Raw genomic sequence first — 16,446 nt, 5'->3', positions numbered from 1 at the left:
TCTGCTTATTTAACCAGTATGTTAATTGGAGTAACTTAACTGCAATAAATGCTCCCCAACAAGCACACTAAATAGTAACAGGCACACTGACCTGCCCCGCGGTCCAGGCGAGGGGACCGAGCCACAGATTGGCTCCGAGGGTGCTTGACACAACAGTTATTAACTTGGACACAGCTCCGGAACAGCAAACACGCCTGTTGAGGTAATGACTCATTAACAAAAATGAAACTGCTAAATTATAAAATATTGGCCAATATACAAGTATATAGCTAGGCTATATAATATAAATGTTGGCCAGGGATATTGTAGCGTGGAGAAAAAGGACTACGAAATGCCAACGCATTGTTAACACAGCGGCAAAAGAAGTCCAATTTAACAGGGAAATAGTTATATTTTCATACTAGTGAGCTACACAAAAGTTCGCCATGGCCTACTTGATCATGTTTAATAATTTCCTACTCGGGCTATTTGATGGTCCTTTCCGCCCCCTGTACACTGGCGGAGGCCTGTCGCTTGTGGTCCATCAACGATGTGAAGCGCGCTGTGCCGAGCTGCGCTCTCCCGGTCGGGGGCCGCGCTAACGAGCTCCTCCTCTTCGTTGTGGGGATTTGCCCCGGGGCGCACTGACCACTTGAGGCTTCGAGGATTACTGCCATCTACCGAGTCAGTTCACCGAGCTGACGCCACTGGATATCAGAGTATGCGCTCTTTAGCGAACATCAGTGCCAGGCATAGAGAAGGGCATGTAGGGGGGCTGTGCTGTGCTGTGGCATAATGACTTTACTTGTCCAGTGGTTCACACAGAGATTTACTGACCAAATTGCACCAGCAAGCACTCTGAAGAGCCATATCAAGAAAATAATAAAAATAAAACCATAACAAAAGGGGAAGGAAACCACACACCCATCAAAAGGTAGGATAATGCTTTCTTTAAGGCTGAATAGATCAGTGTACTATAGCCTAATAATCGTTCATCAGTGTTACATTAAGCTTTATGCCATAATGCACAAATCCTCACTTTATCTCATCTGCCTGCTTTGCAAATTACATTTATTTGGACAAGGTTGAAGGAGAGTTGATTGGTTTGTCATGCAAATCATCTTGGCCATAAATATAGGCTACCATGTTTGAACCATCCAACTCCTGTTCTATAATCATTTGGCCCTACTTGGTGTAATTATGGAGCTGATGCTTTATTTCACACAGCCCTCTTAACTTCCCTGTCACCAATGACTGTCACCTACACGGCCAGAGTCGCTAACGCCCGCTTCTGTGGCTTCTCCAAGCTGCTTTTGGCCTGGAAAGGAAGCATCTACAAGGTATTATATAAGGAGTTCCTGGCTTTCTTTGCCATGTACACTGCCATCAGCATCACTTACAGGTAAGACAGTATTTTGCCTTTGACAAATTATCAATGATTTGTTTAGCACAAATTCTAGTAAAAACTGTCATTGTTTTTCCTGTTTAGATTTTTTCTCTATGATGACCAGAAGAGGTATTTTGAAAAGCTGGCAATTTATTGCAACCACTATGCCAGTCTCATCCCTATGTCCTTTGTACTGGGTAAGCATTAATTGTGTCATTGTAAATATTGGAAGAGCAAAAAAGTAGGATTTAAGGCCGGAAACATCAGAGAGCTACAGTAGCCTATTAGATGGTGTTTGTAATTCTTACCATTTTAACCTGCTTGCAGGGTGTGGGATTTGCCAAAAGATACAATATGAGTGCCAGGAATTTTAGGCCAGCAGTTCCCAAATATTTTCATGTCAAAGTTCCAATGTTAGATCACAGATCCCATTTGATAAGATTTTGTCCCAGGGACGCTGCATCCACGAAGATGTTTGTTGTGTGGTATGATTTAGTCCACACTAGGGCCTACCATGTCTCTACTGTAGGTAGGGAGGAATCAATAGAGTGAAATCAGAATATTCAGATTCAGATGATCAGAATAGTCAGTGAAGTTAAACTATTTTAAATTTTGCTGGAGACCCCTTGGAACATGGTCCTGGGCCCCACTTTAGGAACTTCTTTGGGACAATTACATTGAACACATTCCACTTTTAGACTCTGAACTGCCCTGATGCAGTAAAGCACCACCCGCCTGATCTGATATGTCTCAAGTGAGGGTCAGTGCCGCTCCACCATCCACTTGGCTCCATCCTGTCCCGATCACCTCTGCTGCTCTGAACAGGTTTCTATGTGACCCTGGTGGTGAACCGCTGGTGGAGCCAATACACCTGCATCCCACTGCCCGACAGGCTGATGTGCACACTGTCGGGGGGGCTCCAGGGAAGCGACGAGCGTGGCCGGCTGCTGAGACGCACCATGATGCGCTACGCCAGTCTGTCCGCCATCCTCATCCTCCGCTCGGTCAGCACAGCCGTCTTCAAGCGCTTCCCCACCATGGACCACGTGGTCGAGGCCGGTGAGTGGTGCAGAGATGGGGAGTGGGGCGGAGGGGGTGTTACCAGGGATGCAAACTAGTCACCTTTTTGATCCCAAAATAGGATAGGCTATTTAAAGGTCCTATTTCATAAAAAACAAGTGACATCTCATTCATAGAAATAGGCCTACTATGCATAGTATTTCTGTGAATGAGATGCCCTGATGAAGACTATGTTGAAACGCGTAGGCGTGAAGCCATTATATTAAAGGCTTTTTAATTTTTGCAAAACAGTGTGCCTTGGAAGTTTTCTTATTATGACTTTTTTGATCACTAAGCTGAATACAAGTCTAACCATCTTTGATCTCATGATTTGCCCTTGGATCCATCCAATGAGTACCTTGACACCTGCAGTTGTGAAGCAGCACTCCCCGGCCAATCTATTGGCATTTGCTCTCTATAACGTTCATTTCATTTGCCAGCTTGCAGCACCGCCCCCGCCAACTGAATGCGGAAGACCACACCTTGTTGTTTGTAGCATAGCTGTGTAGTATGGCAACATTTCCAGAAAACAATTAACTGCACCAAAGATGTGATCTCATGATCTTGTGCAAATCCTTCTTCACATTTCTGTTTATTGAAGTTTTCAGGGCATAGATGATACAGCACATCAGTATTTCAATTGCACTGCCTGTTATAGGACTGGAAAGACAAGAAGAAAAAAAAAAAGTGAAGATATGTGTAGGCTATACGGTCGTAGGAAAACAGGGTCACTGGAAAAGAAGAGGAAAAACAAATACCTATACCATACCCTCCCTAACAGCAACAGTACAAAAGTAATCTTCTCACCCTGAGATACTTCCTTTTCCTTGATCTTGTGCAAATCCAGCTGTCTTGCAAGGTTACTGTTACGGCCTTCAAAGTATAACAAACTGGCTCAACAGAAGACCAAAACATATTAAGGACGCCAGACAAAAGGTTGCAAATTTGTAAAGAATATTTATTTAAACAAAGCAAAAAATATTCAAAGTCACAAATCATACAAACCAAAAAGACTGGAGATCCGGCCAAACTCAGCAAAAGGCCTGGGCCAACCCCTTTGGGCCGTTGAAGCCTATAAACCTATAAACAAGAAAAGCTAAACTATAACTATTAACTAAAGTGAAAACAGGACTACCGGGGACCCCAGCCTAAACTAAAATAACAAAAGAAAAGTTACCACTGGAGAGGAGAGATTCCTCTGCTGTAGCTGTGTGGGTGAGAGAGAGCTGCATAGGTTGAGGCCACGTCTCGTCATAGACGCTGGTTTAGCTGGCTCAGCCTGGCTGGGGGCGTGGTCAGGGTGGGGTAAAAAACCCTGTTCTATCCATTCAGCAAAGTTAGAATTTAGCTGATAGCCCAGCCCAGGCAGACACGATCGGGGATTTAACCACCGCAGTAAACGCACATCTGAGCAGACGTCTTGTGTTCTGCTCTAGAACCCCCAAACATGTAGTTTAGAGCCGCAGCTGAAATGTTGCATTACCGCCACCTACTGGATTGCTAAATCTACATAGCGCAAATTACAACTATGTCAACAAAAATGATAAATGTCCACCCAAAATGCTCCCATTCACCATATTTTCCATACCGAAACCCAAACCAATCGTCTAGGTCGGCCCAAACGCTTCTTGCAGCGTTTCAGTCAGTTCGTCTCCAGAAATGTCCCCAATGTTTAAAAACTTCCTTGCAGCATCCACCACCATCTTTATTCTCTCTGATTTGCTTTCTATTTCCAAAGCACAGTTTATCACCATTGCCATAAAAGCCAAAAAGGCTTTCTTGTCCACACAAAAAACATTTCCATGTCCACCACTCTTGTCCTGTTCCGGTTCCTTTTGTACTCCCACGATTTCATGTTTCCTCTCCGTGCTTTTAACTGCCTCAGCATATGATATTCCTTTCTTTTCTCTACTTTTATTCACTTTAACTTCTTTTATGGATTTTGGGCACTGTGCTGACCCTGCATGATGTGTCCCCTCACAATGCAGGCATTTCACCTGCTCTTCACACTCCTCCATTTCACAATCCTCTTTCCCACAACGACCACATCTACTATCCCCTCTACACACTGCAGCTACATGTCCATATTGTTGACAACAAAATCACCGTAGCGGCACCCTCTCAAAGGGCCTCACCCTGTAACTCACAGAATCTACAAACACTCTCTCGGGAAGTTCTCCTTTAAAACTCAAACACACCGACATACTGTCCTCCTTCTTTCCGTCTCTAAACATTGTCAACCTTCGTGACTCAACCACACCTTCCACCTCCACAAATGTCTCCATATCAATCTCAAGTGGAACACCACTTACCACTCCCCTTTTAACTGGATCTCTTCCAAGTCGGAAGCACTCCACCTTACACAAATTATACTTTCTTATTTCAAGAACTTTCAATCCTTGATCCTTCGATACACAATCAATGATTACCATTCCACTCCTGGTCACCCTCACAGAGTTAACAGCTCCCACTCTCCTTTTCAAGAACCTTCCTATGTCGTGAGGGTTACTGAAAAACGCCATTATCCTCAGCCATCGCTTTCATTCCTACAGCAAAAGGACACGATACATCTTTCCTCACTTTCTTCACTGGCTGACTTATGTCACTTGAAACACTCGACAGACTTTTGCGTTTATTCTCTATTCCCCCCTTATCCTGATCATTTTCAATTTCGCTCTCGCTCTCACTCTCACTCTCCGACGCCATTTCCGCCATCGTCACCCCGACCGAATACGGCACGTCGGAAACTCTAGAATCGATCTGCATGCTCTCTACTCCAGCCTCCATTTAACCCTAACCAGGGCTGATCAACTCCAGGTGTTCCTGCTCAGGTGATTAGAGCAGAAACCCCGGGGGGGGGGAGAGAGAAGAAGAGGAGGGTGGCTGGTCACATAACACCCCCCCCACCCCCAAGATGGTGAATAGCCGAACACGACTGAGACTATTCTGTACATAATCCATTTGATCAACAGTGGGACAACGTGTCAGCCAGGACATTATCCTTACCTTTAACATGTCTGACCTCCACGTTGAACGCCTGCAGGAACAGTGACCAGCGCATAAGCCGTCGGTTCGAATTACGCATCTGATTAATGAAAACGAGAGGATTGTGGTCAGTATAAACTACAGTAGGCGCACCAGCCGAGCCGACGTACACTTCACAAAGTGTTTCAGAGCTAACAAAAGAGCAACAGCCTCTTTCTCTATTACAGAGTACGCCCGTTGATGCCGGTTACATTTTTTTGGAGTAGTACGAGACCGGGTGCTCCACGCCATCATCCCCATCTTGCAGGAAGACAGCACCGGCTCCTACATCACTTGCATCAACAGCAAGTTTAAACGGCCGCTCAAACACAGGCGCCGCCAGCACAGGTGCATTTGTCAGCAAAGCCTTCACACTCTCAAATGAAGACTGGCAAGATGGAGACCAGCGATTATGTTACCTTGGGGGTTAACATAATCGGTGAGCGGAGCCGCCACGCTCGAAAAGTTTTTACAAAAGCTTCTGTAGTAGCCCGCCATGCCCAAAAAACGCGTCGAGAAACAGGAGCAGGGAACGACACAACAGCCTCAACCTTGGAGTACACCAGTTTAACTTGGCCTCGACCCACAATTTTGCCTAAGTACGTCACAGTAGCCTGACCAAACTCACACTTTGCAAGGTTAAGTGTGAGATTGGCGTCACGCAGCCTCCCAAACACAGCATGAAGCTGCTGAATGTGGACATCTCACGACCTGGAATAAACGACAATGTCGTCCAGATAAGCTTCACAGCCTGGCAAGCCCGACAAGACTGTTGACCAAGCGCTGGCAAAGATGTAATCTCGGTCATTAACCTTCTCTTTGACAAGATAAGGACCAGTGTAACGTGCCTGCAGTGCAGAACCAGGTATTGGCAACAACACCAAAACCTTATCTCCTGGAGCAAAACTCCTGGTTTTAGCATTTTTGTCAAACCATCTCTTCATTCTGGACTGCGCAACACCCATGTTCTGCCTTGCCAATTCGCAAGCACGGTGAAGTTTGAAACGAAAATTACAGACATAGTCAAGCAAGATTTGCGGTTCACTATCACCCAGCCACTTCTCTTGCAAGAGTTTAAGAGGCCGGCGCACCGTATGTGCAGACAAACCATATGTTTGTCTGATGGTAAACAAGAACTGGTGTGTCAATATCACTAACATCGGGACGTATTGCTCAGCAGACTTGGAGTATGTTATGCTTCAGTGCGTACCGCACTACAGTCCGAGGGAATTCACATTGGTCACTCTCGCTGCAGTGTACATCACCCCACAGGCAAATGCCACTAACGCACTCAGGGAGCTACACCGCACGATTAGCGCACAGGAGGTAAAACAGCCAGAAACGGCTCTAATAGTAGCGGGCGACTTTAACAGGTTAAACCTGAAAAAGAGAATGCCCACCCTCTACCAGCACATCAACTTCAACACACGAGGCAAAAACACATTGGACCAATGTTACACAAACATCCGCCATTGCTACAGGGCTACACCCCGCCCCCCCTTCGACAAATCGGACCACGCCTCCATCTTGCTCGTCCCCAGGCACAAACAAAAGCTCAAACAACAGCCCCCGGCCTTCCGAACCGCCCACTGCTGGTCAGACCAATCAGACGACATCCTGAGGGACTGCGTTGGCCAAGTTGCATGGGAGGAGTTCAAGGCTGCAGGGGACCTGGAAGAATATGCAGAAACGGTGTCAAAAGGCAGCGCTTGCCCCTCATTACCACCACTGGTGGTAATGTGCCCTTGAGCAAGGCCCTTATCCCCAACCGCTCCAGTGGAGTTGAGCAGTGGCCAGCAGAGCAGACTGTGGTTGTACTGGTCAGCTTCCAGGTATGAATGTGTGTGTGAATGTGAACATGGCACTCCTGAAAAAGAGAGCATTGCTCTCAGTGAGACTCCCCCTGTATAAATAAAGGTAAAAAAAACCACACAAAAAAAAATCAAAATAATGCCAAATCAGAAACCCTGGATCAACAGTGATGTTCGGGCTGCCCTTCACGCCCCGACCACCGCCTTCAATTCTGGAACGCCAGAAGAATACAAGCAGACACGATATGCCCTCCGAGCCACAATCAAAAAAGCACGTAGAGAATATGGCAAACAGCTGGAGTCCAAACTGGACTGTCTGAGTGTGAAATAAACAAAACGCAGTAGACCACTGCCACTGATGTCTGTGTAGGACCGGTTTTATACAAATTCATAACCCAAAATATGCAGGAAATTCCCGAAAATATTCCCACAATCCCACGCAGAATTTCAGGCCCACACTCTTTTGTAATAATATTGGAAGAGTTTGCGAGCTGATTCGTCTCCCAAATTAAACTCTCTCAGTTAAAATCTAAAGCATGTTACTGGCTAAGATAACCATCTTATATTAGATGTACAGTATTTGTTATATTACATTCTCAATGTGCATGAATGCATAATGGGATTATAGGCTACTTGTTTTTTTACCCGAATACTCTCATACATTATTATATTTTAATCATTGTATTTTATCAAATGCAGTAAAATGCAATAAAATAAAAATAATCTGCATTATATATCGGCTATTGGCCACCCAGCTCAGTGGCCTTGTGGTTTGAGTGTCCGCCCTGAGACTGGGAGGTTGTGAGTTCGATCCCCGGCCGAGTCATACCAAAGACTATAAAAATGGGACCCATTGCCTCCCTGCTTGGCAATCAGCATCAAAAGGGTTGGATTTGGGGGGTTAGATCACCAAATGATTCCCGAGCACGGCACTGCTGCTGCTCACCGCTCCCCCAGGGGATGGGTCAAATGCGGAGAAGAAATTTTGCGCACTCAGGTGTGTGACAATCGTTGGGACTTTACCATTTACCTGCTCTCTAAATATCAGCATCGGCCATTGAAAAACCCATATCGGTCGACCTCTAGTTGATGCTCATTTCACATTTCAATCAGGTTTAAATCACACAGATTGAATATTGATCTCATTCATCTCAGGCATCATACACCAGATGATCTTTACCCCTGATGCCCCTGTTTTCCTAGCCATTCAATCTTTAGCTCTTTTTAAACTGTTGATTTTAATGTGTCTGTATTCGTTTATTGTGAGTAAAGTCTTGGACTTGAACTTGAAGATTCACCATGTCCTCTTAATCTGTTTAAACGGCAGGATTCATGACGCGAGAGGAGCGAAAGAAGTATGAGGGACTCCACTCTCCCTATAACAAGTACTGGATCCCCTGTGTTTGGTTCACTAACCTGGCTGCTGTGGCCCGCTGTGAGGGCCGGATCAAAGACGACAACACTCTCAAACTGCTGCTGGAGGTATAGGCCCCTTTCACAGCAACCGTTTTGAAGTGGTAAAGCAGGAAGTAAAGCAGGTGTAACCAGTACCATTAATGATGATTCCATTCCATTGAAGTGTTCCAGTGTCAGGGCCCTCATTAATGCTATTGTTTATACCTGCTTTACTTCCTGCATTATCACCTCAAAACGGTTGCTGTGAAAAGGGCCTATAGTTTTTTTTATACACACACGCACACACACGCGCACACACACGCACGCACGCATGCACGTACACATGCACGTCCACTGATACTAAGTGGAACGGCATTATTTCTAGGTCAGTGCACTCATTGAAACTGGTTATGGCAAAGAGTCAGACACATAAATCACACACACACACACACACACACACACACACACACACACACACACACACACACACACACACACACACCAAGACAAACACAGACACAGACACAGATAGGAGTAATGGTGAGAAAGTCTCTCTGTTTGTCTGTCAACAGGCGCTGAATGCATTCAGAGGAAAGTGCAGCATGCTGTTTCATTATGACATGATCAGCGTGCCCCTGGTGTACACACAGGTAAGTGTGCGTCTTGGTGGCTCACCTGGTAGCACACATGCCACGGAGGCTCAGTCCTTCGCGCGGCCGGCGCCGGTTCGAATCCGACCCGAGGTCCCCTGTCATCCCCTCTCCCTCCCCATCCTTTCCTGTCTGCCTACTGTCCTGTCATATCTAATAAAGGCAAAAATGCAAAAAAAAACAAAAAACAGGGAAGTGCTGTGATTGGCTGTGATCCTTGGGGTGTGCCTGGTGTACACACAGGTGATTGGCTGTGATCCTTGGGGTGTGCCTGGTGTACACACAGGTAAGTGCTGTGATTGGCTGTGATCCTTGGTGTGTGCCTCGTGTACTCACAGGTAAGTGCTGTGATCCTTGGGGTGTGCCTGGTGTACACACAGGTAAGTGCTGTGATTGGCTGTGATCCTTGGGGTGTGCCTGGTGTACTCACAGGTAAGTGCTGTGATTGGCTGTGATCCTTGGGGTGTGCCTGGTGTACACACAGGTAAGTGCTGTGATTGGCTGTGATCCTTGGGGTGTGCCTGGTGTACACACAGGTAAGTGCTGTGATTGGCTGTGATCCTTGGGGTGTGCCTGGTGTACACACAGGTAAGTGCTGTGATCCTTGGGGTGTGCCTGGTGTACTCACAGGCAAGTGCTGTGATTGGCTGTGATCCTCGCGGTGTGCCTGGTGTACACACAGGTAAGTGCTGTGATTGGCTGTGATCCTCGGGGTGTGCCTGGTGTACTCGCAGGTAAGTGCTGTGATTGGCTGTGATCCTTAGGGGTGTGCCTGGTGTACTCGCAGGTAAGTGCTGTGCCTGGTGTACTCGCAGGTAAGTGCTGTGATTGGCTGCCATGCTTGGGGTGTGGCTGGTGTACTCGCAGGTAAGTGCTGTGATTGGCTGTGATCCTTGGGGTGTGCTGCACACTGGCAATAGACTTTTTTTGTTTATTGTTATTGTTTTAAACTCTGAATTGTTTATTAACTGGCCCCTGGCCTTCAGTCATTTTGTAAAAGTGCCCCCCGGGCAAAGCAAGGTGAGTATCCCTGCTTTATGTATGCACTCTAGCAGGTGAGCCACTGGGGCACTGACTATTGCACTGTTTTTAAAACAGTAACCTATTTTTTTTTGTCTTTGATCGCAGCATGTTGTCTGTATGAGACGCCTGGGGATTTTTTGACCATTTTAATTTCAACAGGTAACTAACAGATTACAAGAATTGAAAGGCAAACTAGTCCTCCTTCTCCACTTCCCTCCTTCAGGTAGTGACCTTGGCAGTCTACAGTTTTTTCCTGGTTTGTCTAATCGGCCGTCAGTTCCTGGACCCCAGCCAAGGCTATCCGGGTCATGACCTTGACCTCTATGTGCCCATCTTCACCCTGCTGCAGTTCTTCTTTTATGCCGGCTGGCTCAAGGTCAGATGGAGCGCTGTTTATTTGTTCTTTTTTAAATCCCTGAGCACAATGTAAAGATAAACATTATCAGTGGTTCCTATTCTTTAGCTTGTTATTTTACTGTTCTGTCCTGAAGGTTGCGGAGCAGCTGATCAATCCCTTCGGAGAAGATGACGATGACTTTGAGACCAACTGGCTGATAGACAGGAATTTCCAGGTTCTTAAAGGATACATTTACCCAAAAATGAAAATTCAGTCATTATCTACTCACCCCATGCCGGAGTTTTTTAGTCCACAAAAGTCAGATAATATTATTCTTTCATTACAAACTTCCTGAGTATCTTTCTTTTAATCTGTAACCAAAAGGAGATGAGCTCCCAAAGTGCATGTAGAAATCTCATACATTACAATATGAGATCCTTCATGAGAAATCTGAGGCCATATTCATCAATACACAGGATATGATGTTACTATCCCTTGTGCCATAATCCACGATGAACATTCATTTTGAGGCCCAATGCCGAAATACAATCCTAACTGGCTGTCTTATCTTATAAAGAAAAGGGATGTCATGTCAAAATTCCCCATTGGAATCATAAATCATAAACCCAACTTTGTTTCCCATCTAAACTTGACCACCCTGTATTTATTTTAGGACGTTCTAACTGCTCTAATAAGACTTGTTGCTCTATGTGTGATGTCTGCAGTCATGGAATTCAGCTTAAATCCCTTCTCAACTATAGATACTGTACCTGTATGTGCATCTGACTGCATTTTACTCTGCAGGTGTCCATGATGGCGGTGGATGAGATGTACAGTGATCTGCCCATGATAGAAAGAGACCGCTACTGGAATGACTCCAACCCCCGGCCGCCATACACCGCCGCCACGCTCTTCGTCCGGCGCAAGCCCTCCTTCCAGGGATCCACCTTCGACATGGCGTGAGTTTGTGTTTTACACATTGCACATGGTTGTTTGTTATTCTATTCATCCTAGCAGTTACCATACCATACCATACCAACTTTATTTGTATAGCACATTTAAAAACAACAATGTTGTACCAAAGTGCTTGACAGATTGAAAATATATATATAAATAACACCTCACTCATAAAAACACACACAGTGTCACATTTCAAAGCATCAAACACATAAAACAAACAACAAACACAGTGTCAAATTTAAAATATCAAACCACTCAGGCTGTGCTAGGGAAAGGCCAGAGAATAAAAGTGCGTCTTGAGACGTGATTTAAACGCCTGCAGGGTGGGGGCTTGCCTAACATGCAGAGGCAGCTCGTTCCAGAGCTTGGGGGCTGCCACTGCAAAAGCCCGGTTCCCTCTGAGCTTCAGCCTGGATTTCGGGACGGCCAGGAGAAGCTGATCAGAGGACCTGAGGGTCCTTGAAGGAACATAGGGTTCCAGCAGGTCAGAGAGGTAGGCGGGTGCTAGGCCATTTAGGCATTTAAAAGAAAACAGCAAGATTTTAAAATCAATCCTATATCTCACAGGAAGCCAGTGGAGGGAGGCCAGTACAGGGCTAATATGCTCGTGCTTACGTGTTCCTGTTAGCAAACGAGCAGCGGGGTTCTGAACTAACTGTATGCGAGAAATGGAGGCCTGACTAAGACCAACATACAAGGCATTACAGTAGTCAAGGCGAGATGTCATAAAAGCATGCATTACAGTTTCAAAAACAGAACGTGATAAAAAAGGTTTAACCTTTGACAGCCTCCTAAGCTGGAAGAAGCTTTTTCGCACTACATCACTTATCTGTCCATCTTTAGGTCAGAGTCAATTTTTACACCTAGATTCGTAGCAGTTGGCTTCACAAATGGTTGAAGGGGGCCTAAATCACCGGGAGGAAACACATGTGTGGTGCTGGGCCCAAACACCATAACTTCAGTTTTACTGTTGAAGTTTAAAAAGTTTAAAGCCAGCCATGCTTTGACATCCTCCAGGCATGAGAGCAAGGGTTTTAAGGAGTCAGGATTGTTACGTTGTAGAGGCAGGTAGATTTGACTATCATCCGCGTAACAGTGAAAGGAGACACCGTGCTTTCTAAAAATAGATCCTAGGGGGAGGAGATAAAGGCATTCTTGGGCCAAAATTGGCCCAAGAATTGAGCCCTGCGGCACTCCGCAGTGGAGGGGTGCTGTGGAGGATACAGCGTCTCCCAGGGTGACACAGAAGCTTCTCCCTGACAGGTATGACCTGAAAAACTCCAAAGCTGAGCCTTTAACTCATTCATGGCCAAAGACGTCTTTAACGTCTTATCAGGAATGTGCCTCTACGCCAAAGACGTGTTTAACGTGTTTTTGTTTTTATTAGTGCAGCGCGTAGTTCAAAGACTTCCCCAGCCTGTGACATGGTATCAGGTCCAGAAAATGGAGAAACGCTTCCTTGTGCAGAGAGGAGAAACGCCATTGAAACGCCCCTCGGCGCGCTGCACGAGCTGGTCGCCTTGCTGCAGGGCAGCGGACATGGATCAGTTGTTCGCGGTAGTCAAACCCGTGACCAACATGATCGATCCTGGTCCCTGGACCCCGTTCCTGTGTGCCAGCCCGAAAGAGACGAGACGGAGTCACACGCAGCGGGTCGGTCATGGAGGGGCGAAGCAGAAGGAGTCCAGGCAATGAGAGGGAATGATAAATCCAACGGGAGAAAGTAATCCAGAGATGTGTTGATCAGCGGAGGAATGAGGAAATGATCGATCAGTTTGACGGGTAATCCAGAGGGTGGTGAGGACGTGTTGAATAGCCGAGGGGAAAACGGGAACGATCAAACAGCAGGGAGGATAGGACAGGGAGACATGGACGAGGACGGGTGGACCAGAACAAAACAAAATAAACACACGAACAGCTAACAATAACGAAAAGTAAGGACGCGGGCAGAAGCGGCAGTCACAGCAGCAGACGCCAGCAGTACTCAGACCCGGAAACAACGTAACGAAGATAAAAGGGGGATCGTGTGTGTGTGTGTGTGTGTGTGTGTGTGTGTCTGTCTGTCTGTCTGTCTGTCTGTCTGTGTGTCTGTCTGCACACTCACTCACACTGAGTAAACTGTATTGTTGAATGTAAAAAAAGCACTTCATGTATATATATATATATATATATATATATATATATATATATATATTTTTTTTTTTTTTTGTCATTTGTGTCATAACGAATAATATTTACATGTCTGATGTCAATACAGTTCAAAATAAAAGAATTGAGAGTGAGTTCTGCCTGAGATTGTGTCCTTTACAAAAATGGCCTTTTCTCCTGTTTCTCTTCTCAGAGAGACCTTTTTGGTGAAAACAGGGTGTATATAAATGGCTATAAGTAGAGTACAGAACATGCTAAAAGCTCACTTTTTTTTTCCTGGTGAACCCAGAGACGTACATCTTCATTTTGAGGTATTGCAAATCACTTTGGTGCTAATAGATAATTTACTGTGGGTCTTGAAAGATGACCAACAATTATGAAAATCTTTGGCCTGAGCTAAATATTGGCAGTCCTAAACTGGCCATGAATGAGTTAATGCCAACCCAGTGCTCCAAACGGGAGAGCAAAATGTTGTGATCTACAGTGTCAAAAGCCGCACTGGGATCTAACAGCAAAAGAATGAGAGAGTCACCAGAGTCAGTAGCCAAAAATATATCATTAAAAATTCGTAAAAGTGCAGTCTCGGTACTGTGGAGAGCTTTGTAGCCGGACTGGAACACTTCTAAAATGCAATGATTGTTCAAAAAGGACATCAGTTGGACCAGCACAATTTTTTCCAAAACTTTGGAAAGAAATGGGAGCTTGGAGATCGGCCTAAAATTGGTTAGGACAGAGGCATCGAGGTTGGGCTTCTTAATCAGCGGTTGCACCACAGCATGTTTGAAATGTGTTGGTACATCTCCTGCCAAGCTATCATTCATAATTTTTTGGACATTTGGCCCTATAGCCCTGATGGTCTCTTTTACAAGACGAGGGGAAAGGACGTCTAAGGGGGAGCCAGAGGGTTTCATGTGGGAAATGATTTCCTCTAGCTGAGAAAGAGACACAGGCTTTAAATGGCTAAAAGTGGCGGGGCAGGTGACCGCAGTAGAGGGGTCATATGTCGGGGTAGAGATGCTAGCTCTAATGTTGGCTACTTTGTCAATAAAAAATGGTAAAAAGAGCTCACATGTTTCAGAGGAGGCATCAAGACTAACAGACTGGGGGGCGTCAAGAATATCATTAATAGTTTTAAAAAGGACCTGAGGCTTGTGACGATTGGTTAAAATGATATCAGAGAGGTGTTTTGTCTTTTCGGCCTTGACAATTTGCTGGTAGCTACGCCAGCTGTCCCTCAGAATATCAAAAGACACCTGTAGCTTGTCCTTTTTCACGTCTCACACAGAGCCAGATTAACACCCCCAGGGGCCCCTGGGCACTGAAGCTCCCAGGGGCCCCCCTACCCATCGTCCGGATGTTTGGATGTTTTTTCGCCATATTTAGAGGAATATCTCATTTTAAATTAACATTAGTATTATACTGTTATGTCATTATTCAGTTTCTGAGATTCAGTTTCTCACTCACTCATAGGCGATTCTAGGCTTTGGTCTCACACGAAAACGTTGTCATTCCTCCTGCAACGTGCCTCACTTTTGTGCCAAAGGTCATATCTCAAAAACGGACAAAAAAAATCAAAAAATGACATCGCTTATATTTTGACATTCTGAGTGAGAGCAGAAGTAGCTCAAGAGTCTGATGTATAATATATCCATGTCGTGTTAAAGTTGTGTGAACTGTTGCAGTTTTTTAAATGTAAAGTTTGTAAACAACATAGCGGGGGCTAGTCATTCAAGGCAGCTCCATAGGGTCCCATTGCCGTTTTCCCACGGAAATGCGCTTTGTTTACCAAAATGCTGCTCAGCTGATCCCTTGTATACTACACTTCATAGTTTCTAGTTTCCCCACCTGTTAACTCACCACTGCATCTCTGCTGCCACCCAACAGGATTCCTAAGGAGGAGATGTACTTCCAGCCTCTGGAGGACATCGCTGAGAAGCTGGAGGAGTCGGGCAGCCGTCACGCCAACATCGCTCTCTTCAACCGCCTCCTCAACGCGGCCCCGTCCCCCACAGGCCTGATGGGAGGGGCTCTCCGCCGCACCTCTGCCCAACTCCAGAGGCTACGCCACTCCCCCAGCATCGACCCGTCCGCCAGCGACAGTGACGATGATGAGGGGAAAATAGGAAAAGCGGGGTCTCTTCCCTCGGGGCTCGGCCAGGACACCCAGAGCACCATGTGCAGTTTCAGGGAGGAGGTGAGCGCCAGAACGCCTCTGCTGGAGATCGGAGAGGAGCAGGAAAGGCGAGGAGGGCACCCTGCAGTAAACCAGGGGGAGGAGACGAGGGGAGTAGAGGGAGTGGAGGAGAGGAGTGATGTAGTAGGAGAGGAGATCCAAGCACCCGTGTCACTGCTCCCTCCACCCCTCCACCCCTCCGGAGGGAGCTCCACCCTGCTGCTGCGCCCCACTGCCCGCTCCACCCTCGACCTCTTCAGCTCCCAGAGCACAGCTGTGCACGCTCTTCCCAAGCCTCCCATTGATGGGGCCAAGATGTCCTACCTCACTGTGCCATCATACAGCGTTCCTCAGCGTCTGCGCAGTGTGAGCATGGGCTCAGAGCTTACCGGGTCTTAAATTGAAATGGATGTGTGATGTCACCATGAACTTTCAACCTATTTTAATTCTCCTTGAATCAATGCAAATACCTCCAGAATGAGAGGACAGGAGACATTTTC

General features: G+C 46.2%; 1 protein-coding gene across 1 annotated transcript; it reads left to right on the top strand.

Annotated features, from left to right (window-relative positions):
* Nucleotides 1-1,229: 1,229 nt before the first annotated feature.
* LOC310793897 (bestrophin-2a-like) lies at nucleotides 1,230-16,345 on the top strand (the record flags this gene model as incomplete). Its single annotated transcript, XM_083655786.1, has 9 exons — nucleotides 1,230-1,381; nucleotides 1,469-1,563; nucleotides 2,192-2,425; nucleotides 8,588-8,742; nucleotides 9,228-9,305; nucleotides 10,552-10,704; nucleotides 10,820-10,900; nucleotides 11,470-11,624; nucleotides 15,658-16,345. The coding sequence occupies 9 exons, from the start codon at nucleotides 1,230-1,232 to the stop codon at nucleotides 16,343-16,345; spliced, it is 1,791 nt and encodes a 596-aa protein (XP_083511912.1).
* Between the last annotated feature and the right edge of the window lie 101 nt (nucleotides 16,346-16,446).

The sequence above is a fragment of the Poromitra crassiceps genome (assembly GCF_964638095.1).
Source record: "Poromitra crassiceps genome assembly, chromosome: 19".
NCBI classification, from domain to species: domain Eukaryota; kingdom Metazoa; phylum Chordata; class Actinopteri; order Beryciformes; family Melamphaidae; genus Poromitra; species Poromitra crassiceps.
The sequence above is the reverse complement of the archived record's forward strand: the minus strand, read 5'-3'. Positions and strand labels throughout refer to the sequence as shown.